At 50.1% G+C, this 25848-nt stretch overlaps 1 protein-coding gene across 4 annotated transcripts in view; it reads right to left on the reverse strand.

Annotated features, from left to right (window-relative positions):
* Positions 1–3107: 3107 nt before the first annotated feature.
* The window catches only part of ZNF638 (zinc finger protein 638), a 57945-nt gene continuing 35204 nt past the window's right edge, over positions 3108–25848 (reverse strand). For all 4 annotated transcript variants that reach the window (XM_051617295.1, XM_051617296.1, XM_051617294.1 and 1 more), the window contains 12 exons: positions 25080–25211; positions 24806–24934; positions 24458–24499; positions 22736–22876; positions 21071–21196; positions 18216–18265; positions 12434–13838; positions 11711–11776; positions 7160–8153; positions 5417–5509; positions 4261–4379; positions 3108–3431 (listed from right to left, as the gene is read on the reverse strand). In XM_051617295.1, coding sequence (XP_051473255.1) covers positions 3369–3431; positions 4261–4379; positions 5417–5509; positions 7160–8153; positions 11711–11776; positions 12434–13838; positions 18216–18265; positions 21071–21196; positions 22736–22876; positions 24458–24499; positions 24806–24934; positions 25080–25211 — 3360 coding nt within the window. In that variant the 3' untranslated portion in view covers positions 3108–3368. The remainder of the gene's footprint in view (positions 3432–4260; positions 4380–5416; positions 5510–7159; positions 8154–11710; positions 11777–12433; positions 13839–18215; positions 18266–21070; positions 21197–22735; positions 22877–24457; positions 24500–24805; positions 24935–25079; positions 25212–25848) is intronic.

Consider the following 25848-nt stretch of genomic DNA (forward strand, 5'->3'; position numbering starts at 1 on the left):
CACTTACCTGGATTTATCTGGGCTCTTCTGGTGTCTCTGAGGGAAGGGCTGGGCAGAACAGGGAAGCAGATCTGGAGCAGAAGCAGGATTCACTGACCAAGTGCCCACCCATGGACCTCACAGCCAGACAGGAGACGATGCTGGATCCCACCTTCCCAGCCATGAGAAGCTCCAGGCTGGGAGCAGGAAGGGTGGTTACCCCCCAATGCTTTTTGGGGGGAATGTGAGGGGGAGGATAAGCTCAGGCTGTTCCCACCACCCCAAAGCCACCTCAGGAGCCACCAGAGCAGGGGCTGGGACACCCCCCAGCCCCCCCCCCAGCAAGCAGGGCAGGACCCCAGGGACCAGCAACTGCCCCAGGTACAGGATGCTCCTCTCCAGCTGAGGCTGGAGAAGCAGAAGCAGGAATGAAGAACAACCTTGTCTCCTTGCCCTCCACATGGATAAGGCAACACAAGAGAGACCACAGGGAGAAGTGCCTGCCCTGCCTCCAGAGGGACCCTGGGGCCTCCGGAACACAAACAGCTGCTTTGTGAAGGAGATGGGACCAACAGGGACAAAGTCACATCCCGTGCTCTGGGGAGGCTGGGGGCAAACACAGCAAAGCTCCCGAGCTCTGCTGGGGAGCAGGGAAGGGATGTTCCTGGGGAGCAGGGAAGGGATGTTCCTGGGGAGCAGTGGATGCTCCCACAGAGCCAAGGACGCTGCCAGCAGTTCCCTGCAGGGCTGTGAGGGACCAGCCCTCAGGACCTATACTTGCTGGAATCGGTGTCAAAACCCCCTTGCAACCCCTAAACAAAGTCTCCTTTGCATCGCAAAAGGCCTGAGAGGATGGAGACAGCGCTGGTGGCTGCGTGTGGCCTGAGGCTGCAGGTACAGCACTGAGATCAGGACGGAGGGGCAGAGGGGGCAGGTCCACGCCAGCTGCTCAGTCTCATGACTCATGACACACTCTTGCTCATCCTTGTGAAACCAGGAAACTCGGCGCATCCCGCGGGGGGCTGCAGTGCTGGCCCTGGGGAGCCTCCCTGACACCAGCTCCCCCCTGTTGGCCCAACGCTGGATCCAGGACTGGGGGTTTTCTACTCCCCACCTCTCTATCAACTTTTCTCCTTCTCTCTCTCCCTTCCTAACATCACCAAGTAACCCAAGGCCTAACCAGGATTTTTTTCTCTCAGGCTGTGCAGCTTGAACACGTATCGTGCTCTCCTGATCTAATTGTCAGCCTTTCTGATCGTGCAGCCTGAGATAACACCTGAAGTATCCCTATTCCTTCTGTAGCCTTCATTAAACCTGATCATCAAATGCAGACCCTGGGTGTCCTTTCATCTGACCAGGGGGTATCACACACTTCAGCGTTTCCTCCGCCTGTGACACCTGAATCCCCCTCCCTGGAAGGGGCAGGTCTGAGGCACAGGTTGGATCCAGCCACACCTGGGCTCCTCCCTGAGAAGGAGACTGGAAAGCAAGGGGGTCCAATTCCAATCTGAACCCCCCTGGGTTGCCCTCCCCGGGTGGTGACAGGGACCCTCCAGCCTCTCCCAGCTCTGCGAGCCCCAGCCCTGGGGGGCAGGAGGTGCTAAAAGCTTCACACCCACCCCCCCCTCCCTGGGCTCTTTGCACGAATTCCAGTTTGTGCCCCACTTATTCCAGGCAGGCTTTTAAAATTTTTTCTCATCTGGATGGATTGCTATGAACCCACCAGTGACTTGACAGCTCAGTGACAGTCATTAAGCAGTTAATTAACATCACACCAACCACCTCTGACCCCTCAGCAGGAAGGGCAGAGGGGGAGGACGTGTGTGCTCTCACACAGGCACTGTTCTTTCCCTGAATCCCACCCTCTGACCCTCTGGATTTGCTGGTCCAAGTCCCTCCCACACATACCCGAGGCCCTGATCTGTTCCCAGGGGGGCTGGAGATTCCAGGAGCAGCACAAGGACCCACGGGCAGCAGGTTCGCCCGCAGCAGCGTCACTTACCAAGGGACTGAAGTGGAAAACAAGACCCAAAAAGCCCAACCAAAACCAAGGAGCAGTTTATGAAGCTCCCGAGTGAGCTCCTGTGCCCTCCCTGCACGCCCAGGGCAGAGCTGCAGGCACTGGAGGGGATTTTAAAGGCATTGACCAGCTCAGGAGCAACCCCTGACATGAGGCACAAGGGCCTCCTCCTGCCCAGGCCTGCTCCTCAGGAAGCAAAGTCCTGGAGTCTGAGGGACTTCACAGGAGCAGCTCCCATCAAGGAACGTGCTCCACACCAGGTGCTTCCTTCACTAAACCAGAAGTTCAGCTGGTTTGGGTGCTTTACTGATCAGTGGTCTGAAAAGACAGATTTCTGTACCCACCATGGCACTGGTGTCATCTGGAATGTCCCCACCAGGCAGAACCACAGTGCCTCATTTCCCTTGGGCATGCAGGAACACTTCTTCACTCCCCCAGAAGTAAAATCATGTACTCCAGGTACAAAATTCAGCTGAGGACAACAACCGAAAGGTTGAAGAAGTGGAAGACAAGAGGAGGGGGGTTAAAAAAAACAGCTTTTAAATAAATTTCAAGTGGCCAGGTGAAAAGCTCACAGCAAAACCAGTCATGATCCAGAGTGAGCTCCCCTGCTCACAGCACAGCAGCCAGGGACCCAAGCTCCTCAGAGAAGAAGCTCCCAGAGCAGGTTACCAAGCTCTGCCACAGGGCTGAGAACTCCACAGGCTCTGACCTACAGGCTGGAAAAAAAAAGGGGAAAAAACAACCCAAAATAAACCAGCCAAGGAGAAAGAGCAAGGGGCAGTGACCTCCCTGGCTGACTGCAGGGTCACCAGGCAGTGCTGGAACAGGCTCTGCCCCCCTGGGTGTCTTGAGACTCTCCTGGGTCTGCAGAGCCCAGAGGAAAAGGACAATTCAAGGGGACATAACAACCCACAGGACCACTGAGACCTTGGCCACCAGGGTCACTGCTCTGGGCAGCATGGAGCAGATGCAGGATGTGAAATTTCACCTGCTGAGAACTCCATGAAGGGGCACCAGAGAGACATCTCAGGACTGAATCCCCTCCCAGTCACTGCTGTGACCCAGAATGAGCAACACCCAGCAAATGACACCAAACACAGGCCCCTGGTGGTAACTATACAGTAAGAACATTTATTTCACGTTGATACTTGTGAAAGAAATCTCCTCCAACCCCCATGATTTGATATACAAATCAAAGCCACCAAATGGTTTGTTTTTTTTCTTTTAGTCTGTCTATGCTGAGCTCAACTTTATACAACATGAAAGCTTCTTTCTGGAACAAAATTACAAATGAACTCATAACAAAATACACAAAATTGACTGGACCCTAAGTTTAGTTCACTGAGAGGATTCTCCTCTCCTCCCATCACCTGGAACTCTGCTCTTCCCCATCGTTATCCTCCTGCTGCTGCTGCTTGGCCATGAACTTCTGTAAAAAGAAGAGTGGTCAGTGTAGAGAGAGCACCACCTGCAGAGAATCCCTTCTTAAAAATGACAGGACAGCAGCTATTCCCACACCCTCCCAGGTAAGGAAGGCTTCACCGAGGCCTTCCCCCTGTGCTGGGCACTGGAGAGGGGGCACCTCGAGTCCTGGGGTCAGTTTTGGCCCCCTCAGGACAAGAAGGACATGGAGGGGCTGGAGTGTGTCCTGAGAAGGGGCACAGAGCTGGGGAAGGGGCTGAAGCAGAAGAAGTGTCTGGAGAACTTGTGAGGAGCAGCTGAGGGAGCTGGGGGTGTCCAGCCTGGAGCAAAGGAGGCTGAGGGGAGACCTGCTGGCTCTGCAGCTGCCTGAGAGGAGGTTGGAGCCAGGGGGGTCGGGCTCTGCTCCCCAGGAACAAGGGGTGGGACAAGAGGAACTGGCCTCAAGTTGTGCCAGGGGAGGCTGAGGTTGGATCTGGGGAACAATTCCTTCCTGGCAAGGGTTGTCAGGGCCTGGCCCAGGCTGCCCAGGGCAGGGGGGAGTCCCCATCCCTGGAGGGGTTTCCAAGCCCTGCAGATGGTGCTGAGGGACATGGGGCAGTGGGGGCCTGGGCAGGGCTGGGGGAACGGGTGGACTGGAGGATTCTAAAGGTCTTTTCCAAGCTCCCATCTGTGGTTCTATGACTTAACAATATCTGTGTCCAAGTTTAAAACTAAACCCCATGAAGTATGAACATGAGCTCCCCATGCCCCAGGAACTGGTGAGCCCTCAGGACAGCAAACATTCTTAGAACCACATTCTTTCCAGCCCTGTGTGTCTGGAGAAGCTCCAGCCTCACCTCCATGTTCTGCTGATGAAGGGCTGTCTTGCAGTGGTTTTTCACAGAGGTTTCATCTGCGTAGAAGAGCGAGCAGATCTGACAGAAAAAGCCAGCCTTTGGGAGCAGGTAATCCAGATCTGCAGGGACAGCACAAGGCATCAACAACACCCCAGCTTCACAACAGCCAGATGCCTTCAGCCACATCCTGTTAGTACTGGAAGTTAATGACTTTTTTTTTCAGTATTCAAAAATGTAGGCTTCTAATCCAGCTTTACTTCAAATAAACAGAGAAGGACACAAATTCTTCTACAAATAGGGCAACTTTCTGGATCTGAAGTTCACTGCAAGGACCTCAAGAGTCTTCTGGCTTCAGAAGTATTTTATACACAACCCATGTCACCTCTGGCCTGCAGTGTGCTGCACAAGGCTTTTCTGTCCCAACAGCCACCAAGCTGGGAGTTGTGCTTTCCTGGCAGCTTCTTTTGCAGTTCAAGTGTTATCAGTGCAGAAAAATATTTTAGAATCATAGAATCTAGAATATCTTGGGTTGGAAGGGACCTCTAAAGGTCATCTAGTCCAGCCCCCCTACAATAAGCAGGGACATCTCCCACTAGCTCAGGTCACTCAGAGCCCCATCAAGCCTGACCTGGAATGTCTCCAGGGATGGGGCCCCCACCACCTCCTTTGGGCAACCTGTCCCAGTGATCCACCACCCTCATATTAAAGAACTTTTTCCTAATGTCCAACCTAAATCTCCCCCTCTTTAGCTTGAAACCATCATCCCTTTACCTCCTTTAGATGAGGAACTTGGAGAATACAAATATGCACAGACATCTTTACACCTATGTAAGCAGCTCCCTCATCCCTATACACTGAAAGCTGGTAATAAAACTCCTAACAAGATTAGAACATAAGGGCATATTACCCTGCACGGTGCTAATTGTAAATAAATCAGCCCATATTCGTGAATTTTAGGGAAAAAAGAACTTTCTATTTTGCTGCTGCTATTCAGCCAACAGCAGAGATTTGCTGAACACCAATTTGCAGGAGCCAGGGTAAAAACACAGCTTAAGGGCCAGGACTTCAAGGTTACAAGTGGCCATGAGGCAAATGAGGCATTTCCAGAGGGGCAAGAAAGCTGTAGGAGTGTTTGGGGGGGCTTGTCTGGGCTTACCTCTTGGGGTACTCTGTGTCTTTGATGCCTCTGAAGGAGCCTTTTTCTTCTGCTTAGACACTGGGTCCTTATCTCCAGATCCCAGCTGATCCACTGGGGGCCAGAAATACACATTGAATACAAAGGAGTCACTCATTTCAAGGTATTTATACATATTTTTTATATATGTATATTTTCTGTACCCATCTGTAAAGGCTCATTACTGCTTGAAACAACCACCTGTACAAGCCTTGCTGTTTGCTGCACTGACTGGTTTGCTCCTTCTATAGAGCAATTTTCAGGCATTCCTGACATCAATCCCATGGGCAAGACTGGAGCTGGAGCAGCTCTGCTCTGGAGACAGGCTGGGAGAGTTGGGGTGTTCAGCCTGGAGAAGAGAAGGCTCCAGGGAGACCTTAGAGCACCTTCCAGTGCCTGAAGGGGCTCCAGGAAAGCTGGGGAGGGGCTTGGGACAAGGGCAGGGAGGGATGGGATGAGGGGGAATTTCTTTAAACTGGAAGAGGGGAGCTGGAGATATGAGATGTGAGGGAGAAATTCTGGGTGGGGAGACCCTGGCCCAGGTTGCCCAGAGAAGCTGTGGCTGCTTCATTCCTGGAAGTTTTCCAGGAACTTGTCCTTTCCTACACCCACCTCTGGTCATGCAGTGGTAGGGACAAATGATAATATATTTGATAGACAGTAAATCAGTGATTTCTGGTTGCTTTGTGTTTAGTAAAAACCCCAGGGAAAAGAGGTGGGCTTAGGAAAGGAGCAGTTCTTCCTGAGATTGAGAAGTGAGGCAGGAAAACTAGGAAGGAGGATAAAGGAGGTGAAACTCATATTACTCAAGTCTCAAAATCCGAGTCCAGCCACAAAATCTGGATCTTTTAGGAGCTGTTTTTACAGCTCCCTTGCTAACAGAACACAGTGCATTTGCAGTAAGTGCTTTTGTTCATCAAGTTCTTAACAAGATTGGAACAATATATAACATGTACATCTTTTTGGGGTGTGTATAAGACTCAACTAACCCCTTTCTCTCTGGTTTAAGCAGGATACCTGCTGCTCCTGCAGCTCCTCCCCAGCTGCCCTGCTCAGCTGCCCTCCCCACGCAGTGACCATGGAGTGGGAGGGAATTTTTTCCAGCCCAGCAGAACAAAAGGAGCTGTGTCACTGTCCTGCTGCAGCAGCACAGCCAGAAAGACAACTCCAGCCTGGGGGACTGTGTCACCCTTGGCCAGAAACCTTCTCCTTCTCAGTTACATATAGCTCCCCCCACTTGGCTCTGTGCTAGACTTTCTTAATCTTTTGCTAATTCCACACTACAAATGTTCTCCTACTTCTTTTCTCCCTCCAGCCCCAGCTTGGGAAGCTGTTCCATCTCTGTGTCTGTGTGTCTGTTCCCTTGCACTCACCCTAAGAAACCTGGCCCTGTCACTGCAGGCTCCACAAGAGCTGTGGCAGGGCCTTCACCAGGCCTTGCACTAAAGGTGAGAAAATAAACTATTCTCCCTCATTTTCACCCTCCTGAGCACCACAGGAGCACTTCAACATGCAGCTTAACTTTCCATCCAAAGACAGGTGTGCTAACAGAACACCCAGGTCATTGTCCTGGCTCAGTCTGGTTTTCCCCTCTCTCTCTCATTGGGTTTGTCACAGATTTGGGGTTTCACAGGTCCCTCTCTTTGCTACAAGGTTCTCCATGTCTGGCCCTGGTTACAAGCATCTTTTCTACGTCCCCTCTAGACACTACAAGAGGTTCCTTACCTTTTGACTTTGGGGTTGCAGTCCTTTCTTCTTCTGGACTCGTATCTCTCAGAACTTGCATTTCTTCTGGTCCTGCAACAGCCACAACCTCCTCCCCTTCTGGTCCTGCAATGGCAGCATTTTCCTCTTCTTCTGGTCCTGCAACAGCAACAGAATCTTCCTTGTCTTCATCCTCTTTCACATTTGTCCCTGGTAAAGTGTTTTCTTCTTCCTCATCCTCCTCTCCAACTTCATCCACTGTCACAAAGTTTAGTTCCTCTTTTAGACGATTGAAATCGGCCAGAAAATCATCTTCATCTTCATTAACCTCATCCAAAGTCACCAGGGGGTTATCTTCACTGTCCTCCTGGATTTCATCCACTGTCAACAGAGCACTGGGATCATCAGGCACCTGAGAGGAAGCACCACTTCCAGCCTTCTCAGCAGCCACCTTGTCCTTCTGCTTCGGCACCTCCTCAAGGCTCAAGTCCGTCGGCTCGTTCAGAGGCAGCTCTTCCACCTCCCCAATCTCATCCACAGTCACCAAGGGCTCAGCTTTCAAATCCTGCTCCTCAAAAGCAGACCCGGGGACACCTTTACGAGAACCAAGGTCCTCCTGCTCAGAGATCTCATCCAACGTAACGAGCGACTGCGGGTCCTTCACAGCTTCTGACAGAAGTTCCTCCTCCTCCATCACTTCATCCACCACGACCAGGCCCTGCGGGTCACTGAGCACCTCCAAATTAGTCACTGCCATGAGCTGGGCAGCCACCTCCTCCTCCTCCCCAATCTCATCCAGAGTGACAAAAGAGAGCTCACTCTCGGGCAGACGTGCCACCGAGCTCTTCCCTTTCCTCCTCTTGGAGCCAGGCTCAGACGAGGAGGTGGTTTTAGCACCAACTTTTCTCTTCACCCTGGGTGGATTTCGCCGTGTCTTCACGGGAGACTCGACCTCCTCCACCACCTCGTCCACGGTGACAAACTCATCCAGGTTAAATGGAAACAGCTCTTCTTCCTGGGAAGTGCAAAGATGTGAAGAGAACCCATTTTTAACATCGACCCAGTGACACAAACGCCTCCCTCCGCAGGCACCTCGTGAGAAACACTGACAGGCTGGAGCTGCCTCGAGGGGAAAAGAGAGAAATGCAACTTGAGGGCAGAAAGAAAAAACACTTCCAAGCCCTCAGCCTCGAGTGGAAGTTTTCCCTGTCAGCAGCTGTGCTGGGGGAGCAGAACTGACTCAGAGACACACAGCATTTTTCAATACCACAGCTGGATGAACGGACAAAATCTGTGTCTGTTGAAAGAACAGGGACAGTGTCCTGAACACCCCTGGGTATTTCTACCCTCCCTTGCAGGAGGAACAGAGAGAATCTGAGTATCACCAGAGTATCCTTCCCAAGTACTATCATCTCTTCTCTTATTCTGCTGCTGCTCCTGCTGCTGCAAACCAGGAGACCACACGAGATGTTCTGATCCAGCAAAGCCACCCTCTTGCATCCAGACACCCCCCTTACCCTGCATTTGACCCTGCCAGCTGCCATCAGGGCTCACACCATTTATTCTAGGATCACTGGGAAGAACTGGCAGGAATTTAATGCCACGTGTTCCTGAGAGAATCTGGAGAGGCCTGTATGGATAGATATGGAATTTAATCACAGGCTGGATGATCCCAGATCTCCCTGAGGTTATCTGCACAGACAGCAGGCATGGCTTTGGAGCAGAGCACTGCTCTTGGCTCACTGTACAACAGCTGGGCTTCATCATCAGGATGCTGGGAGAAGGTGGGGAAGCTGGGCACTTTATGTCCATTAATACATTCGTTTTAGCCAGTCAAATGCACTCAAGTATCCCCTCCACCCCACATGATTCAATTCAGTTTCTTCAGTGAACGACCCTGAATTATTTTCTTTGCAAAATATTCCATCCCACCATCAAGCACCAGGCAGGACCCAAGACAGGCAGTGAAAAAGCCCTTGTCAGAGCAGAACTTTAAGGCCAAGGCAAGATGAAGTGTCCTCTGCTACAGTCAGAGTGCAGTGAGAAGCACTAAAAGCCACCCTCCAGCAGGAAGAGCCACCCGACATTCCAAGGCTCCACACGTGCCTTCTCTTCCCTTTCTTTTCTAAAAAGCTGACAAACACCAGGAATAAGGTGTGACTCCAGCCACGTCCTGAGCCAGGAACCTGAGGGATGCTGAAGGCAAGGAGGGCACAGTGCAGAACAAGAGGAAAAACACCTGGTTACACTTCAACTGAAATCCAGCATCACTGTGCTCTTCCCTCCATGCCAAGGAGAACACAGGGCTGGGTTCTCACCAGCTGTGAAAGAGGGAAGAACGGAGCAGTGAAAGCAACTGACATTAGAAAACCTCTTTTCAAAGGGAACAGACACACCTGGAACACCAGCCAGGAAAGTGTTCCCTGTTTTCAGCACTACCATCAGCTCCACAACCACTCTGGGCTGCTCATGAGAGAACTTCACGTGCATTCTGATTAATGAAAGGGTTCAGGGCTCCAACCTTCTCTCAGAAATCCCTTTTCCACAGGGACCCTCTACTTCCCTGGGAGAGCCTTGGTCTGATCTATGGCTGCTCACACAAACTCATCAATAGTGATTCTTTTACCTCCTTCCTGCTTTCCTTCCCCAAGCCCAGCTACCTAAGAGAGGCAGAGGGCATTTCTCTTCACCTTCTTGAAGAAATGAAGAAAGGCAGGTGGAGCAGTTCAACCTACAGGCTCCCAACTTCTTCCAGCCAACACTGCAACAAAACTGCAGAGTAACCCCTGCTTTGCACAGCAACCCACTGGAAACAATCACAGAAACACAGGATGTCTTGGGTTGGAAGGGACCTCTGAAGGTCATCTAGTCCAACCCCCCTACAATAAGCAGGGACATCTCCCACTAGCTCAGGTCACTCAGAGCCCCATCAAGCCTGACCTGGAATGTCTCCAGGGATGGGGCCCCCACCACCTCCTTTGGGCAACCTGTCCCAGTGATCCACCACCCTCATATTAAAGAACTTTTTCCTAATGTCCAACCTAAATCTCCCCCTCTCTAGCTTGAAACCATCACCCCTTGTCCTCTGCCTTTGCATGGAAGAGGCACCATGGATGGAGATGTCCTGGCTACCTCCTGCTCTACCAAATCACTCAGCATCCTCGCAGATAAACTCAGGAAGTGTGGTCTTGATGGTCAGGTAGTGAAGTGGATCATGAACTGGTTGAAAGGAAGAACTCAGAGTTATGGTCAATGGGACAAAATCTAGTTGGGAGGTCTGTGACTAGTGGAGTCCCTCAGGGGTCGGTACTGGGACCAGTGCTGTTCAATATATTCATCAAGGACCTGGATGAGGGAACAGGGTGTGCCCTCAGCAAGTTTGCTGGTGACACTAAGCTGGAAGGAGTGGCTGACACACCAGAAGGCTGTGCTGCCATTCAGTGAGACCTGGACAGCCTGGAGAGATGGGTGGGGAGAAACTTGATGAAATCCAACAAGGGCAAGTGCAGAGTCTTGCATTTGGGGAAGAACAAGCCCATGTACCAGTACAGGCTGGGGGCTGACCTGCTGGAGAGCAGGGTAGGAGAAAGGGACCTGGGGGTCCTGGTGGACAGGAGGATGACCATGAGCCAGCAATGTGCCCTTGTGGCCAAGAAGGCCAATGGCATCCTGGGGTGGGTTAGAAAAGGTGTAGTTAGTAGGTCAAGGGAGGTTCTCCTCCCCCTCTATTCTGCCTTGGTGAGGCCACATCTGGAATATTGTGTCCAGTTCTGGGCCCCTCAGTTCAAGAAGGACAGGGAACTGCTTGAGAGAGTCCAGGGTAGAGCCACAAAGATGATGAAGGGAGTGGAACATCTCCCTGGTGAGGAAAGGCTGAGGGAGCTGGGTCTCTTGAGCTTGGAGAAGAGGAGACTGAGGGGTGACCTCATCAATGTTCACAAATATGTAAAAGGTGAGTGTCAGGAGGATGGAGCCAGGCTTTTTTCAGTAATGCCCAGTGATAGGACAAGGGGCAGTGGGTGCAAACTGGAACACAGGAGGTTCCACGTAAACATCAGAAAAAACTTTGCTGTGAGTGACAGAGCCCTGGGACAGGCTGCCCAGAGAGGCTGTGGAGTCTCCTTGGCTGGAGACATTCAAACCCACCTGGACATGTTCTTGTGTGATGTGCTCTGGGTGACCCTGCTCTGGCAGGGAGGTTGGACTGGGTGATCTTTCCACGTCCCTTCCAAGCCCTAGGATTCTGTGATTCTGTGAAAGAGCTACAAGGCTGCAGCCTTCCTCCCTCTCCTCCCAGGTGTGACGACAAGGAAAGCTCTCATGCAGGCAACTGGGTTCCAAGTAATTAATTCTCTATTTCTCCAACAAACAACATCTGAGACCAAAAAAACACCCCCTTTTAACACTCACTCCTCAAATCAAGCTTCTCTTCCAAATGACTTGGCTTCTCAGCTTTATGCCTGTAACAACCAGTAACAGCCACAGCTCCCTGGGGGAGGACACTGAGGATTCTTGGGACACACACATACACACATTTTCCAGCCAGTTCCAGTTTCAGGGTCACATCCTTACCTCTTTCTGCTTTGCACTGCTGCTGCTGCCACTCCTGGAAGCCTTAGCATTGCCACCCACAGGAGCCTGCAAAACCAGACACAAGGTCACATCAGCCCAACCAACCCACCTGCCCACAAGAGAAAAAAAACAGTTTTTTTTTTTTTTAAAAAATCAGCTATATAGTTTTTTTCCCTTTAGGAACTTTTTTTAAGTTGTCCAGATTGCTGCTTCTGATCGCATGCTTGGCAAATACAGAACTAAGCCAACCACCAGCAGTAGAGTCCAGGCAAACAGTCTCTAGCAACACTCACAGGTAGAACCTTGCTTAAGCAGCCTCTTTGGTCAGTAACCAGTGTCTGTGCAGGACTTGACAAAGCAAATACAGCTCACAAAGGACAGAAAGCTTGGTCATTCCCGTTCAGAACTAATCCAAGAACATAAAAGTTATGACACTCAGTAAAGACTCACTTCACAAATACTCTCCTGCCATTATTTATTATTTTTTTTCCAAGTAGCATTTTCAAACCAGTCACCTGCTTGCGTTGCACACACACATCTACAAGCAACTGGTTGCCCACCATCATCTCGCTACTCCAGCTCCTCTGGTGGCCCAAACCAGCTGAGTGATTTATGGAAAAGGGAAGGGGAACATAATCTCCTGGTCCTATACTCAACATCTGAGAGAAGCATGGAGTTAGTTACTGATCAGGCACACTGAACTGGCCTTCCTGCCCTCCTCACCTTATTGCTGCTGTTGTCTGTCTTCATGCTGGATGATCTACTCTCTCCCTCTTGAGACTGTTTTGAACTAGCCCTAGATTCCACTCGGGAGTCCTTCTCTTGCTGGGATGAATTCCTCCCATTGCCTCCCTTTCCACCACCAACAGAACTTCTGCTCACTTTACATTTGCTGCTGCCATCTCCCGGACTTGCTTGGCTGCTCCCAGGTTGTGGATGGTCCTCTTCTTTGTGGGCCATCTTCTTCTCCACCACTGCTTGGCCTTGGGGCTTAGGTTTCAAGGGAGCTTTCTTACCCCCTCCTTTGCACAGCAAAGGCTTCTTTCTCCTCACTGGAACCCTTGACTTCAATATATCTGGGAGAGACACCACTGCCTTTAAAAGTGTTATACCAACAGAGGAGGGTTCCTTGGCAGATAAAGAGGAGTTGAATGTAACTGGTTGGTGGGTTTCATCAGTTTTTGCTAGTCCTGTCTCTTTGTTTTGCTGGGTGTTGATTAAACTTCCCTCACTGTTCTCACTGACAGCATTTGCAGTGTTTTCCACAGCAATCCCAACACTGGCCACAATTTTTTCAGTCTTCTTCTCTGTCTCTGCCCCAGCCTTGACCAAAAGCTTGTCAGGGTTCTCTTCAGCAGCTCTTCCAGCTTTGAGGGCAGACTCTTCTGGTTTCACCTCTGTGTCTGCTCCAGCAACGTCCAGCTTCTTCTCCTCAGCTGCCCCAGTTTTAAGCATGGGTTTCTTCTCTGTTATCTGAGTTACAGGCATTTCATCTTTGGTTTTCACAGGATCAGAAACAGGATTGTTTTCAGGAGCATCCGACTTGTGGTTTGCGGGTGTGACAACCGGTGACACCATCTTCACTGAAGCTGCATCACTCCCGGGGGGCACGGGCTCAGGGACAGCCCCCAGGTGTCCCCCTGCTGCACCATCTGAGGGCACATCTTCAGCCTTGCCCCCATCAGACAGCTCTTGTGCTGGCTCAACGGGGGGAGCAGGCAACTCTTCACCTTTCTCTTTGATCTCCTTCTCTGATGAAGACACAGCAGCAGGTTCCAACAGCTCTGGGTGGGCACTGTCTTTAACTGCCTCCTCTTCCTGCACACTGGCAGGTGGCGGCTGCATCTCTTCTGGCTTCCCCTCAGGTGACTGGGTACTGGTGGGTTTGATGGACACCACAGTAGCTTCTACTCCAGCATCCAGGTCCTCCACAGATGTCTGTGCTGGTGACTCCCTGAGCGCTCTGTCCAGCTGGGACTCAGAGGGCTCAAGCTGCACTGCTGACATCTGGTCCTTGACATGACAGATGGCAACGGGTCCTTCCTGTGCCACACTGGGCTCTACTGGAGGATTAGCAGCTGCTGTTTGCACCACTCCTGATCCCTCTGGATATTTTTTCAAGCCAGAGCTAAATGCATTTAAAAAAAACAGAAGAAATCAAACCATGTAGAGAATTCTACAGTTACCAGTAAGCTCTTGACGCCAGCGGAGGGGGATTCCTGAGGCATTAGTGCTTAGCATTTGGGAATCTACCCGTGTTACAGGGGCTACAGACCCCGAGGAGGCTGATTACTTTTAGGCTTCATTAATCCACCTCAGCACCTCGCCCCTGGAATCACATCCCTGGTGGCCAGAGCTCTCCAGGTGGCACTCCCTGGAGATGTACCCTGTCACCTCAGGGCTGACACCAGCTCCTACAGCTCAGCTGCCCTGCTGCAAGAGCCAGCCAGGCTGTGAGAGGCAAGACAGCCCAATTGGAGCTCTGGGTTCCCTGCACACAGGAATCAGAGCTTTGTGTCTGAAGACAGCAGGCTCTGCAGCTGCCACCCTGGAGAACTCCTCCAGCAGCTCAGAGTCATCTCTTTGTGGTTTTTTTTGGGCTCAGGTCTGGGGGGAGGGAAGGATCACTTTGTTTTTAAGCTGCACTGCCCTGACACAATAGCAGGGAACACAGCACAGAGGCTCCCTGGGGCCAGGCTCTGTTTCCACTGCATAATCCCTCCCATCAGCTCCCAGGAGAACAGAGCCCAGGATGGCAGTGCTTCCCAGAGAACTGCAGTTACAGCCACTGCTGCTTTCCAAAGAAAGAATCCCTCCTTGGATGACCTCAGGAGACACTGGAATGAGAGATGTCTGTGCCCCCTTTCCCACAAAGCTCAGGAAAACGAGCATCCCAACACCTCACACAGCCCAGCGTGGAAAGGGGCCAGAACTCCAACACTGCCAGTCTGGCCCAGTGTGGGAACAAACAGAAATGAAGTAAACAGGCATAACTGGTTGGTGTTTCTACACAAAGGAGCAGCCTGGGCTAGTGTTCCTCAGAACCTGATGTGCTGTGTTGGAGCCCTCAAGACAAGAAGGACATGGAACTGTTGGAGTGAGTGCAGAGGAGAATGACAAGGATGATCCAAGGGCTGGAGAGAGGCTGGGAGAGTTGAGGTTGCTCAGCCTGGAGAAATGAAGGCTCCAGGGAGACCTGAGAGCACCTTCCAGTGCCTGAAGGGGCTCCAGGAAAGCTGGGAAGGGACTTGTAGGGAGGGATGAGACAAGGGGTAATGGATTAAAACTAGAAGAAGGGAGATTTAGGTGAGACATTAGGAGAAAATTCTGGGCTGTGACGTTGGTGAGACCCTGGCCCAGGTTGCCCAGGGAAGCTGTGGCTGCCCCATCCCTGGCAGTGTTGAAGGGCAGGTTGGATGGGGCTTGGAGCAACCTGGGCTGGTGGGAGGTGTCCCTGCCCATGGCAGGTGTGCTAGGACTGGATGATCTTTAAGGTCCCTTCCAACTCAAACCATCCTGTGATTCTATGATTGAAGAGTGGACATTTGCACAAACCCTGGTGAAAATCAAAAGGAGCAGAGCAGTCTGCTGTTTGGGTCAGTCTCCTGGCATGAGGTAAGCAAGAAGATGGAAGGCAGATCAAATGGAGCTCAGTGCTGGAGGAAACACTGAGTTGTCAAGTGGCCAGATGTGAGGGCTAAGGAGATGAAGATAGATGGAATCAAGAGAAGGATGGAACAGGCAAACCAGTAACATCTGAGCTGTGGGAGCACAACAAAACACCCTCTGCACCCAAGGAGACTGTCCTCTGCTGCCCGAAAATGTGAGAGGAGAGAGAAGCAGGGAGCTGAATTTTGCTTCCAAACCTCTTTCCCCACGCCAGCTGAACACTGGCAGAGATGCCAGGAGCAAGCCCAGATGGGGGCTCTGAGGACCCCCTTCCCCAGCCAGGCAGCAGGACTGCAGCGCTCGCAGGAGCCAGGGGTGTGCTCTCCTCCCTGCCCCAGGAATGCTGGGAATCTCCTTCAGAGCTCAACTTACAGTCACTGCAGCCTGATGGAAGACAAGGAACCTCACTCCTCCAAACAGCCTGTTCATCCCCAACAAGCTTCTTAAACCTGTCACCAAAGTGTGTCTCAGGAGTACCTGGGCAGCTGGGCTGACCTGCTTTCTGGGCCCCAGTCCTGGTTCCCTCCCTCACAAAACAGAAGATATTCTGACATGGATTAAACATGCTTTGTGCTCCAGAAACTAAATTTCAGTTAATTTCCTCTTCTATTCGAGCATCCTACAGAGCACTGAGATGTATGACTCATATGTCAGTGCTGCACGTGACCTGGGGAAGCCAGGGCACAAAGCCCAGAAGTGCAGCTCCAAGAGCCCAGGTTTGTCACTGATGCTTAATTAAATACAAGCTCTGCTGTCCCACTACCTGTATCCCACAGCCCCTGCTGGTGTGTTTTTGGCAGGGCATGGAAAAATGTCAGTGCACACTAGCACCACACACTGACTGCACAGCTCCCAGCACACATCTGTTACCCTCTACATGATTCCAATGAGGTACCAGTCTCTGAATCCTCAGGATTTTGTGTCTCCTTTCACACCAACACCCACCCTGTGCCTTCCACAGAGCCCTGGTGGTGTTCAAAATACACCCCTGGATTCCATCCAGGAAAGGAAGGATGGGAAGGAGAGCTCTGCAGGGGCAGTAACGAGCAGAGAGGAAGACAAGTGAGCCTGAGGAAGGACCAAGGTGCTTGAAGTAACACTTGGAAGACCAGGAGGGCACTGGGGAAGAAACAGCAAGGCAGATTTCCTGCTCAGATGGCAAACCAACAATCCCTGGTGCCCAGTCTCTGCATTAGGAAGGGAAAGGCCCAGGGACTGCAGCCCCAGGAATGACACAGAGCCTGTGTCACAGCAGAGACACCACCTGCTTCCTACAGGTCAGCTCAGGATGCAAAGGAGCAGTGGGGTGGTCCCTGAGCTTGATTTGGCCGAGGAAAGTTTGGGGTATTTTAACTGAGGGAAACAAATCCCAACAAAGTGCATCAGCATCCTTGAGAAGAGCAGAGATGTTCACATGAGCACCTTGGCCCCAGGGCCAGATAAAAGACCTACTCAGTTGGAGCACATGGAGCTTCCAGAGCTTCCAAAGCTTTCAAGATCATCCCAGGAAACCGAGAGGGCAGCCCCTTCTGCTCCCCAAAATGTGCTGCTCCTTCCCTCCCTGGAAACACATGGCAAGGTTTTCCCATATAGATAATAGTGAAGGTACTTGATGCTTCTCACAAAATGCACCTCAAAAGAGGGTCAGGTCAGAAAGGCTTACAAGGAGAAGACTGTTGCCTCAGACAAGAATGACTGCATTGTGGTTTGTAGGGGAAAATGTCCCTTTTCCCATCTGTTCACCAGCCAGAGCTGGATGCTGGGCAGGTATTTGGTTTGATTACCCCTGGTAGCTAAATCCCCCAGCCTGGAATCCAGAGGGGACCTGCATGTCTGCCCATCTGGGAGTTGGGGACAGTTCAGAATCTCATCACCTCCAGAAAGTGACCAGGGCCTGAGCAGGAGCTTCCTGAAATCAGGAGAGCTTTACTTGGGCAAGAAACAGGTTTTGGAAATAGTCCATGGAACTGTCCATGACAGTATAATGATATTACCTGAAACTGAAGTTTAGGACCATTGTTACACAGCTGCTTTTGTTTTTCAAATGATAAAACTTATCCAGAAATATGGATTTGAGTTACAGAAGGTCTCCAGAGTCACATTTGTTAACATGAACTCTTATAATGATCTATCCATTTATAAAATAAAAACATATTCAAGACTCTAAAACCAACAAAGAGCTACTCCACAATTAGAAATGTTACTACAAGCCACGTCCATAAAACAATTTCACATGGAACATCCCAAAAGCACCATTCCCCATGTCTAGGTCCTGGTGTTAATATAACATCTAAACATCTGCTTAAATTGAGTCACATTCACAGAGACCTGTGTCACAGCGTGGAGTTAATGTTAATAAGCTAAACAAGGAAGTTTCAGTTTATTTTTAGCATTTGGAAACAGAAACAATGGAGCCAGGTGCTCTGACAGGAATAAAACAATCACTTCATGGTTAAATACAACAAAAAATTGTCTTACCAACATGTATTTCCCAACATACTTTCCAGGACCTGTGGTAAAATCCTGGCCAAATTAGTAAAACAACAATTCAGCAGACGACACAAAGCAGGATTTCACCCCAGTTTGTCCCGGTCCATGGAAAGGCCTGGATTTCCAAGCAGTGCCCACCATGACAAGCTGCACAGCAGCTCACTGCACACCCTGCACACACACAGCACACAACAGCCTGGGGGAGGGAAGAGCAGGGGACAGGGATGGAGCTCACAGCCTGGTCATCAAGAGCAGGTAGAGATGGCTCAGCAATCTGCTCAGGCTTGGATACAGATCCACAAACAAGAGAGCAAAGAAAACCACCTGAAGCAGGTGACAGGCCTACCTTGCTGGGCTGGGCTCCTCTGGCTTCACCTCTTCTGCCACAGGGTCAGCCTGAAAGGCAAAAATCAGGGCTTGGGATCAATGGCTCTAGGAAGCAACAGCACAGATCTGCATGACCTCACTAATTACTAATCACCATCACAAGCCCAGCTTGGGCAATGGGTCACCTGGAAGGTGAAGGTCTCCAGTTGCTCCCCACAGAACAAGGACTTCAGAAGGTGACAAAGCGCGTGGTGGGGCCAGAGATTTCACTGCTGGTTTGCTGAGCAGCCAGGCAGCACTACCTGGCATCTGTCTCACCTCCAGAGCTGATTGGTTGTGAGCAGAATGGGCTTGTGGTCTGGGATATGGTTGGGAGAGAGGGATTTCAATGCTTCTTTGCCAGACAACACCTTCCTTCCTGTCCTGGCACAGCTGCAGGGCCTGGGGTGAATGCAGGTAGCCTGACAATAAACACTGCACACAAAACAGCACCACAAGTTTTCTAAAGGCAAACTTCATCCCAAGTCGAGCCATTATCTCCAGAACACCCAAGGCCAGATTCAGTTCCCTAAAACCTGCTAAGGTAGCAAGTTTTTTTCTTGCAGGATGACCACACCTTCCTGCATCCTGTTACACAGAGTAAATGTGAAGTGCAATGATGTCTTCTGAAGAACAGGCAAACACAAAGCCCCAGAGCTCTGGGCCTAGTCAGCAGAGCAGGTCCAAACCAATTAAAAAAACATTAAAAACTCAGAGTTGAAACCTCAATCCCTTTTCTGAAGGCACTCTACAAACTGATTTGAAGACCATCACTATTAGAAAGGACATCAGATAAAATTCAGTGCTCTCAGAATTCACTGAGCTCTTATTTAAGCACTTAACTCCAAATCCTTTCACCTCCCCTCTCTGAAAACATCCATTCCAGGGGTAAGTGCCAAGAGTAATCTGAACATGTCATCATGAATTAACAATGACCCTGCTTTTCCTTCAGCCTGGCTCCTGTATGAAAGGCTTCCAGAGAAAAGAGCACACAGCACATGGAGTGATGCTCCCAGGGTAGCCAGGCACTTCATCCAGCAACGTAACAGAGAAGATGGACATGAGGGAACAGGCTCAAAATGCAGGGAAGAACAACAGCTGGAAAAAGCTCAGGTTTCCCTCTTATCAGTGTCACCAGGCATTCTTCTCTCCACCTCAGATACACTGTGTTTCAGTATTTGTGCAGAAGCTGTGGCAGGGACACAGTAAGGTGTGATGCTCTGCTCCACCTGCACAACCTCCTTCACCCCCCCAGGAGCTTCCCTGTGGTTTTGTGATTCCAGCAGCGTTACCTTCAGGCATGGGCAGCAAAATGGCAGGCACAGAACTAGACTGTGATGAGGTGAGAACCTAGGCTGGATGTTAGAAGGAAATGCTTTAGTGTGAGAGTGGGGAGACACTGGAACAGGCTGCCCAGAGAGGTTTGTGGAGGCCCCATCCCTGGCAGTGTTGAAGGGCAGGTTGGATGGGGCTTGGAGCAACCTGGGCTGGTGGGAGGTGTCCCTACCCCTGCAGGGGCAGTTGGATCTAGATGACCTTTAAGGTCCCTTCCAAACCAAACCATCTTAGGATTCCATGATTGTAAATAACAACCTGACTTTTCCCAGGCAAAGCCCTGTGCATACACAGCAACTGCTGGTCTCCCAAATCCACTCAAGAAACACACAATCCCCAAGCACACCTGGCTGGGCAGCACCCCGTGTCCTGAACCATCACAGACACAACTCAGGGAGAGCCTGACCAGAAACACTCCTGACATCTCTGCTGATACACAGTGTGAAAAACATGGATCCTAAACCCCATCCAGCTACCCCACAGGCTTTGTACATGAGGATGCTTCCAATACAGCAGAAGGAACTGCCAACCCAACCCAGAACAGTCCATGACACAAGCCAATGATCAGCACACAACCTGTTCTATAAAAACAGGGAATTTCATCGTGATGCCCAGTGGGAATAACACCAACAGCTCCAGCTCAGCACACAGACCTGGTGACACTACAGCTCCTCGTGTTTGAGGGCAAAGAGCCCTTCAGCTCCACAGAGACAGGGACTACGCCTGGATTCACCTTCTCCACTGTGGAAGCTGGAAAGCTGTGAGCAGGTGGCTCATGTTGACAGCTCTGTGCCTACCCACTGCAACAGGCAATAAGAGAGTTCCCCTGCTCAGCTGGCTGCTCCCTGGGAAGCCACCAGAGGGAACTGGGAGCTGCTCAAGCTGCCCATGATTTCACTTCTAAGGGAGAGAAAGGAAGCAGCTGTGGGCACAGGGACCAGTGCTGGCAGGGCAACTGAGTCTGGGCTCACGAGGACTAAAGCAGATCAGCTGCTAGAGTGGAATGAGAATCATAGAATCATGGAATGGTTTGGGTTGGAAGGGACCTCAAGGATCATCTGGGCAACCTGGGCCAGGGTCTCACCACCCTCACACTGAAGAGCTTCCTCCTAATGTCCTAATGTCTACGAATCAAACCAGATCTTGAAGAAAACCTCTACTAATGTCCATCATCAACCCCTTCCTAACAAGTAGTAAAAAGCTGCTTTCCCCCTTGCTTCCTTCTTCTCTCCATTCTTTGTTAAGAAACATTTTAATTGGTGGAAAGAGATTCCACCTGTGTTTGCAAAATGCAGAAAGAGGCACAAGACAAAGAGCAGCACATCCCTCTGCACCACATCCCAGAACACAGACATCCAGCTCCCAGTGGTTCCAGAGCTTTCACTCTCATCCTCATTGACAGCAAACAGGAAATACTGACAGGGTCACTGCCAGCTGCTCTCCATGGGCAGCTGCTTCTCTTCCACAAAAGCAGCACACTGTGGAGGGAAGCCAGCTCACCTCAGCAGCCTCTCCTCGGGGTGACAACGTGCAGGTCAGGGTGTGCTCCCCCATGCTGTAGGGATATTGCTTCAGGAAGCTGTACATGGATCGGGCTGACTTGGGACTATCCAGCTGGAGAATGGCCTGCAAGGGGAAAAGCACAGGCCTCAAATCACTGTTGCCTCAGCTCACCTCTGTACTGCAGAACAAGCTAATTTCTTTAGCTGGTTTCAGTATCTAGTATTCCTGAAGGGTTTCAACACCTTCCCTTGAGCTGTTGTGTTGGATGAAATCCTGCTCTGGATATGGAGAACAGTGCACTCTCTCCTTCTGCAGAGGCTCAGGAAAGAAAAAGAATCACAGAACCATGAAATGCCAGGTTGGAAGGGACCTCAAGGATCACCTGGTCCAACCTTTCTAGGTACTGCTCTAGTTGAGATGAGGTGGCTCAGCACCCTGTCAAGCTGAGACTTGACACTGTCCAATGTGGGGGGATCCACCACTTCCCTTGGGAGACTATTCCAGTATTGGACTGCCCTGATGGTGAAAAAATTACCTCTTGTGTCCAAATGGAATCTCTCCAGGAGCAACTTGTGCCCATGACCCCCTTGTCTTTTCCTTGGGACTCCTTGTCAATAGGGAATCTCCATCTTCTTGGCAACCCCCCTTGAAGTACTGGAACATGGTGATAAGGTCACCCCAAAGCCTTTCCCTCCCAAGACTGAACAAACCCAGTTTTCTCAGCCATTTCTCTCCATTTGGAATGATCTTTAGAGCTAACTAAGGAACTCCACCACAAGGCAGTGGAGCCTGGAGCTTCCCAATCCACCTTCTGGCTCCTGGCCACATTCAGCTTTGATCCTGCTGTAACTCAGGAGGCAGAGGAGAAGTGCCCACAAATGACTGCAAGATTTTATCTATCAAGTGGACAGTGGAAAACCAGCCCTGACTGGTCAGTTTTACTGACTGGAGAGCTGTCTTCACTGCATTGAAAAGAACATTAAAGTGGTATTAGTTTCAAAAACAGAAAAATAGTCTCTTTTTCTTAAAACCATCTTCCTCTGGTAGTGGTTTATTAGCAGGTGGACACTTCGAATAGCTGGTAGTAATGGGAGTACAATTCCATGTCAGTCCTCAAAATACACAGTGAATTACATCCAGCTCATAAAACACAAATCCAGTGGTAAGTGCAAAACCAGCAACATTAAAAATTAAAATAGCAAAATAAATTTAAAAACCCACAAGAAAAACCAAGTCACCACATTCTGAAATGCCCCAGAACAAAAAGTTATTTCAGCAACTGTGACATTTTCACTTCACAAACAACAAATTTAATCTTTTTCCCCAGGTTTCCTAAAAAATGGGAACTCGTGTTCCCTTCCCTTCCACCTCTAACACCAAAGGTTGAAGATTTTTTCCAGCCATTTGGGAAACTTTACTTTCAGAGCTTAAACTGCTCTTGCACTGTCCAGGCCAGAGAACAGCCTAAGTTTGTTCTCTTTGGGGTTTTTCCTTCCTGCTCCCCATAAATAACACAGACTATTTTATTGTTTGGGATGAGTGGGAAAGAATCAGAAATTCCAACCCTCATCAGCAGGACATTCTTGGGACCAGGAGATGAAACAACCTACTTTTACAAACCATGTTTTCCCTTAGCACAGCACCACGGAAATAAACATTTACCTTGTTTTTATTCTTCAGCACAACATAATGATCCACCTTCCCAAACCGAAGTCCCACACAAACTACTTCAAGTTCTCTGTAGCCATCAGCTGGCAGGTTCCCCAGGTGCACAAACTGGTTATGCAGAGTTTCAGTGTTGACCTGCAGAAAAGTGATGACAACACTTGCTTTAACCTCCTACCATACCTGAGCTAGGCCAGTGAAGCCTCATAGGAAGCTTCTGGATGGCCCAGGCCTCAGCAAAAAAGGTCCTGGCACAAACTCAGTGTTCACATTTCACATTCACATCAGGTTTTCCAGTTTTCTGTCACAAGAACCAGCTGTACCTCCCAGTAAAGAACAACAAACTTAAAAGGATCAGGTTGGGTGTCTTATTTTAAATTATCATTTAAATTTAACTAATTTGTAAAGGTCTCTTGAAGGAGCACTGGCAAAATAGAGCTGAAGTTTAAATAAAATTCAGTATTTTGAAAAGCAGACGTTGTCTGGTCAGGTAACAACAGGATCAAGGCACAGAAACCTGTCCAAAAGGCTCCAATCCTGGTTGCTACGTTGGAGCTTGATTTACTTGATCAGCTTGTAACAACATAAAGATCCCTGGTCAAATACCATTTCTCATTATCACCAGCACCAGGGGGCCATGATATGAGGGAGAGCAAGAAGGATGCTGTGCAGCAGGTCCCATGGGCTGGCAGCCACACAGTGCCAGCAGAACCAGGGACTGAGCCCTAGCACCAGGTGTTTGGTGCAGGATCAAAGGGAAGGGTCCTGGGACACCAAAGGTAAACTCCTGTACTCTTAAACACATCTTATCTTGAAATCCTTGGAAGCTGTCTCTTGGAAACACAACACTGCCAACAAAGAAGAGATTTTTCCCTCCCCTCTCCAGGTGTTTTGATTCCATTATTCATCATTTTAGCAGGAGCAGAAAAGAGCTGCTTCCCCAGCAGCAGCAGGCCAGGGCAGCAGAGGTGCTGGCAGGGAGTACCCAGCTGTGCCTGCTGGTGCCAGACAAGGGTCAGGAGGAGAGAGCAGAGACCCCCAGATAGGTTTGCAATTGGAAAGTCAAACCTCTGGGGAGGCTCTTGGGAAGTGAGGGAGTGCTGGCAGGGCTCTCTGCAATCTGCTTTTCAACCCCATACATTTACCCTCTACACTGCTGTTCTTCTGGAGTTCTTGTCCCAGCCCAGAGACACAGACCCCATCATGACTATCCTGAACAACACCCTTCATTTCTCTCACATCTGCCACCCACAGCCCACAAAAACGCCTTGCCCAGGGTGCAGTGAGGGGACAGGAGGGACAATAAGAGAGACACAGCACCCAGAACACAGCCCAGAGGTATTCTGGGCAGTTAAACCAAAATATCTGCCCATAAAGCCTGCTGGGAGGAGGAGTGCCATCCTGCAGAGGCACACATGGCACGTGCTGCAGGTCGAGTGCCCAGCAGCTGGCTGTCAGAACATGAAAACCAGCAACAGAAGGGGAGGGTCTCCAAGGATCCCTATTAAATGTTTAATTCCTTGCACTTCATGTGTTGTGGAGCTGAACTGAGGGAACATCCACTCATCCTTTTCCCTGCTCATTCACCCATGAAAACAGACAAAAACACTGAACTCAAGAGAAAGCTCAGATAACAGGCAGCATTTCAGCAGAAGGGACAGGGAGAAGTACTGCCCTTGGGGAGCATGCAGAGGACAAGTCAGACTGCTGGCAACTTACCTTGGGGTCAGAGTCTTTAATTATAGCAGTAAATATTGCTTCCTTTAAAGAAAGAAAGGAAAAGACATTATAAGATTTGAACTGCAAACCAGAGCTTCAGAATCAGCTCTATCACTGGCTCCCAAGAAATGTTAAGTTTCTGCTTCATTAGTAAAATGAACAGCATCAGCACATCTGACATGGGTGTTGTGCTGGTACCAGAAGACTAGGACCCAAAAAGACCCTTTTCCAGAATGAGCAGAAACTCTCAGGAGGTGCAGGGTATAAAACTCAGCTTAAATACAAACCCCTGCTCTGCACTGCAATGTAACCACAGCCCCCAACACCTCAGTACATAGTGTTACTCACTTCATCTCTGACAGTGCTCCACTGAGGCCCCATTCTGATGCTGAGCTGGTTCCCATCCAGAGACATTGGGAAGCAGGTGTAAAATTTAACCATGGAATCTGCAGATTTCCTACTTATTTCCATATAGGCCTTTTAAAATAAAGAGAACAATTGCTTTTAGCCATGTAGCAAGAGCACCTCAGCTCAATGCCTGCCACACTGCACAATCACATCTGCCAAGGACACATTTGCTGCTTCCCTAGGTGGAAATATAGTAAGATACCAATGAAAATACCTTTTTATGAGATGATAAAATCAGCACATCCCTCAGTCCCCCAAATGGCTTTGCCAGGTTGGAAACCTCCTCAACAGAATATCCTTTCTCAGGCAAGTTTGAAATGACCACCACACATGTATCATCCAGCTCCTGCAGCCAAAGGAAAGCAGATGTTACTGGTGTTTCTTCCACTCCAAGTCTGTGTATTACTGGGGGAGCATTTATTTTTAGTAAGTAAAACCACCATAAAACTGAACAAAGCACTCGCTTAAAAGCAGGTTATAATACTTGCAATTACATAAAAATGAAAAATCACTGAAACCTTTTTAGGGTTCAGCAGCACAGCATGCCCAGTTCTGTTGTAACCCTTTCTTCTCTGGTGATGTCATGTACTCACCTCCATGACTGTTTCATTGTGGATGGACCTACATGAAGTTAATCCTGCACAAACCTCAGGTTGTCTCACACTGCCTCATCACAAATTCAACCCAACCCCCCCCAGAATGCTGCCCCTGCTTCAGGCACTGCCTGTGCAGACACTGCAGCTCCAGAGCAGCAGCCCACAGGAGGGCAACACAGATCAGCACAGCCAGAGGAGCTGGTGCAGGGAACAAACTCGGGGGGGAAAATGATGCCAGGAGAGGGAAGAGGCAGACACACCTATCAAACCACAGCCAGCAAGGAGAAAATGAACTGTTCACTGCTTCTCAAAAGCAATTAACAGGCAAGGGGTTTAAGCCAGAGGTTGGAAACCAGCCCCAGATGTGCACTGAGAGCTTCCAGAGAT

This window comes from Apus apus, chromosome 4, assembly GCF_020740795.1.
Source record: "Apus apus isolate bApuApu2 chromosome 4, bApuApu2.pri.cur, whole genome shotgun sequence".
NCBI classification, from domain to species: Eukaryota; Metazoa; Chordata; class Aves; order Apodiformes; family Apodidae; genus Apus; species Apus apus.